At 48.6% G+C, this 4,313-nt stretch overlaps 1 protein-coding gene across 1 annotated transcript in view; it reads right to left on the bottom strand.

Moving 5' to 3' along the window:
• Positions 1-1,542: 1,542 nt before the first annotated feature.
• The window catches only part of wnt10a (wingless-type MMTV integration site family, member 10a), a 14,965-nt gene continuing 12,194 nt past the window's right edge, over positions 1,543-4,313 (bottom strand). Inside the window, exon 4 of the mRNA XM_027031575.2 lies at positions 1,543-2,024. Within this exon, the coding sequence (XP_026887376.1) occupies positions 1,557-2,024 (468 nt within the window). The 3' untranslated portion in view covers positions 1,543-1,556. The remainder of the gene's footprint in view (positions 2,025-4,313) is intronic.

Genomic DNA, 4,313 nt, shown 5'->3' with positions numbered 1-4,313 from the left:
CACACGTCCATTCTGGACTGGGCGTGCTGGAAAACACTTTGCTTTCAGCAACCCAAACCAATTTTTCCTTCTTGTCAACAAAACAGCAAAAATCCCCCCCCCGTGTTTTTGGTGGGGGTTCCCCTCTACAGGCTTCAGATCCGGAGGGTTCCTCCTAAATCAAACGCACTCTCCAAACTTGTTTCATAATTAAGAGATTATTGCATTGCAGGAGCTTTGAGTTCAGTGAGGATTACGGACTCGTCACTCGTGTAAAAATGATAGGGTTGGAAAATCATCACGTTTCGTAAAGGGTGAGGCTCTCCGTTCCACAGGTCTGGCATCGAAGCCAAGAGGCTGCAATGCCGAGTAAACTCTTGGTAACCTCCCTGTGGTTTAATATAGGTCAGTTACTCATTAATACTGACACCGTGTGCTGGAACAAAACAAAACAAAAAAAACACCTTTTGAAGCATTGAACACTTTGTGAGTGTAGATGACACTAAATGTGGGAGAAAGGGGTAAGGTTACGGAGGTGATGCTGATCAGAGCTCTTGCGTGGGTGAACGTGGGAGGCCATAAATGATATTGCAGCTGGTGACTGATTGAAAGGGTGTGTTGGTGAACACTGGAACACACTAGAGGGATGAGATGGAGCTTAAAGGAGGAGCTCTCACCTCCACGCCAGCCTGCCTTCTACGGGGTCATGGAGGTGTGTGACTGGACAGTTGGATTACAGGGACTGGTCAACAGGAAGTGCCTTCTGCACAAAGCCTTCAGGCAGACTGACAGTCTTACAGAGCACTCGACTTCAAACAGTCTCGGCAGACTGGACCGAAGAAACTCGTCCTTAGTTTTGGGAGGATCCGCATCTATTCCTGCACAGATGATGTTCATACCACCACCAAGCACTTGTGTACGCACCTGCTGGCTTTTAAAACTGGTAATAAATGTATATAATACCATCACTGAGAGAGTTTAGGAGTGAACTCTAATAAATCAGTCTGTGCAAAAATAGAGAATATTAAACATTAAATATAGCATATCTTCTTCTCTGCTCCTTGATTCCCAAACGCACAGTAGAGTTGAAATCTCAGGTGTTGGACACTCTTCAGAGTCGTGTTCCGATCACTGAGCTGCTGAAAATCTCTCAGGATCACGTGCCCTGAATTCTTCTTTCCGTACCAGAATTCTATGCAGCTATGTTGTGCTATGAGCCGTTATTTTATTAAAAATAAGAACAGCAATGAGTGCTCTCTCATCAGTATACATATATATATATATATATATATATATATATATATATATATATATATATATATATTAATAACCCTAACTTATTTAATTTAAAATACTTTCTGAAATGACAAACAGTGCAAGTCCCAATTCTCCAACAGAATTACTGGGACGGGCTTTACACGGAGCATATGTGGGTGGGGGCGTGTGTGACTACACCTGTTCTGCACTGGCTACATCTCAGTTCCTCCACCCTGTCTCTGTTGAGCGGCTGGCGCTCGCCGTCGCCCCGCTGTCCTGCGTCTGTCTCCGTCCGCGCGGCCGGCGTGTTAGTGCGGGGCTCATTTGCAGACGCTGACCCACTCCGTTACGCTGCACTCCTCACACACCACATAGCAGCACCAGTGGAACTTGCAGTTACAGCGTTCACTGCGTCTCTGCTGCAGTATGTTGTGTCCCCGTCCACAGCACAAGCTTTCACAGTTATCCATGCCGTGGCTCGTCTTGTTGCAGATCCGGCCCTGTGTCCCTGCCGAGTCCAGCGCCGGGTCCCGCTCACAGAAATCCGGCGACTTCTCGAAGTAGACGAGGTCGTTGCTGTTGGCCCGGCGACGGTGAGGCGGGTGCGCGTGCTCCACCTGGCCCGTGTTGCGGTTGTGGGCCTTGATGAGCGTGGCTGTGTGGAAGCGCTCTTTCAGCAGAGAGCCCACCAACCGGAACTCGGGCGTCACCTGCCAACACGTCTTCAGCTGGCAGCTGCCCGACGTCCCGTGACACTTACATTTCCTCCTCATGTGGTCCACCACCACCTGCAACACAGCAGAGGAGAGTCTGGTCAACACCTGGCAACCGCTGGGTACCTGGCAACCCCAGCATAGCCACGCGTCTCAAGTGTGTCACAGTCAGCGCTAACGTCACTAATGCCCCGAAAGACAGACGTTTATCTCAATAGTCATTACACTGTTTTATAGGGTGATAGTTTTGCTGTGTTAATATCACAGCCATTTTGCAGTACTTAGCAGGTTTCCGTGTGCGTCAGCGTCCCTGGTGCACACATGCGAGGTTCTGTGTGGCGGGGGCCCAGGAGTTCTCACACCTCCCTTCCTGTGTGACAATGCATCTGTCTGTCAGTGCCAGTTATAAACTTTCAGATCCAATTACGGCGAGGAAGTGGGACCACCCTCGGTACTGACAGATCCTCCGACACCCGCCCCTATCAACAGACTCCACCCCCCCCATACATCCTCCGCCCTGCCACGGCCCACACCATAGTCACCCCGGGACACAGTGCAGGCTGGGAGATAATTCCCATTTGGTCTGGTCAAACTGGAAGGTTGCGTTTGGAGCGGTGGTTCTGTATGGTGTTTTCTCCCCAGGGCTTCTGATATAGTTGGAACATGGTCGTGTGCTTCAGCAGGGTTGGGTTCCTCCCCCAGACACGCTGCAGTAATGACAGCTTCTCCTAAACTCAGCATGGGAGAAGGTCTCTCCTAGCAGGTGTCACACACACACACACACACACACACACACACACACACACACACACACACACACACACACACACTTATACATTCTTTAAACTGTGCTATAGGTGCTGGTGGTTATATTTGAGACCACTATCGACCGTTGACATCTGCAGCGTATGAGGAGTCAGTTTACGTTTACCTAAAGAGGCCATTAGCAAGGAGCTAGCAAGAGCTTTTCATATAATCAGGCAAATGATATCACACACATACACACACACACACACACACACACACATCCATGCCAAATGATATCACACACGCCCAGGCCAAATAACAATATCGCACACACCCAGGCCAACTGATATCACTCACACACACACACACACACACAAACAACACATATGCCAAAGCTAACAACAGCTCATCACAACAAACCTCCCACACTCAAAATAAGATAGGACACTTCCAAGACACATTTGCACAACCAAACAACATTTTCAACGCACTCTCTCTCCTTCTCCCTCTCTATCTTTCTCTCTCAGTGCAGTTAACCCTTTGCTCCTCCTTGTGTGGATGTTCTCATCAGGGAAATCCTCAGCAGTGACCGGGCAGACAGAGGCTGTGCACTCTCAGAGTGGTCACCCACAAAGCTCACGCACACACACATTCACGCGCCTTCGCCGTGAGCCGGGAGGGGGAGGGGTATTGGCAAGTCTCGTCCGCAGAGGGGAGAGGACCTGTCTGTGTTTGGACGCCAGGCCACTATGATCAGAGTGGAGACAACACACCAGGACTGCAGCCCCTCCCGGGGACAGGTGTGTGTGCTCACCTGTGCAGGAAATGACGCACAGACAAGAAGTGGAGCCTTGCTCGTCCGGGGGGCTTCATCACAGCCGGTACCATCCCAGCTGACGGAGGGAGAAGATCAGAGATCAGACCTATACGTCGGACTGCTCTAATGTTTATGGAGTCAGGACATGCATCTCAGCAGACACCATGGGACACGCTTCATCAGAGACACATAAAGCAAAAGACATGTTCTCACCCACAGGGAACTCAGCGTAGACCCAGTGGAGAAACACGGCCCTGTTCAGGGTCACACCTGGTCCAACTCAGCAGTTAATTATCACGCGGTTATCAATTATCTTCATGAGTTGGAAAAGGTGAACTGGAGCAGATACAACTTCTCCAGGACTGGAGCTAAGAATGTTCTAGATAAAGAAAACCTGGTCTAGAAAAAGAATGTCTGGTCTAGATAAAGAATTCCTGGTCTCCAGATAAACAACGTCTGGTCCAGATAAAGAATTCCTGGTCTCCAGATAAACAATGTCTGGTCCAGATAAAGAATTCCTGGTCTGCAGATAAACAATGTCTGGTCTAGAAAAAGAATTCATGGCCTCTAGATAAACAATGTCTGGTCTAAATAAAGAACACCTGTTCTAGATTGAGAATGTCTGATCTAGATAAAGAATACAAATCTGGATAAAGAGTTCCTGTCTTTGGAAATCCAAATGTTATATTTTTCACATCAAAGCATCTGTCCTGATTCTTGAACGCAGGGACAGAGCAAACGTTTTGTATGTGCAGGGTGGACAGAATTGTCCTTTCTCTTAAGGGCTTCAAACAGAATTC

Source organism: Electrophorus electricus, chromosome 2 (assembly GCF_013358815.1).
Source record: "Electrophorus electricus isolate fEleEle1 chromosome 2, fEleEle1.pri, whole genome shotgun sequence".
Lineage (NCBI taxonomy): Eukaryota > Metazoa > Chordata > Actinopteri > Gymnotiformes > Gymnotidae > Electrophorus > Electrophorus electricus.
Note: the sequence above shows the minus strand (reverse complement) of the source record. Positions and strands in the feature narration are given on the sequence as shown.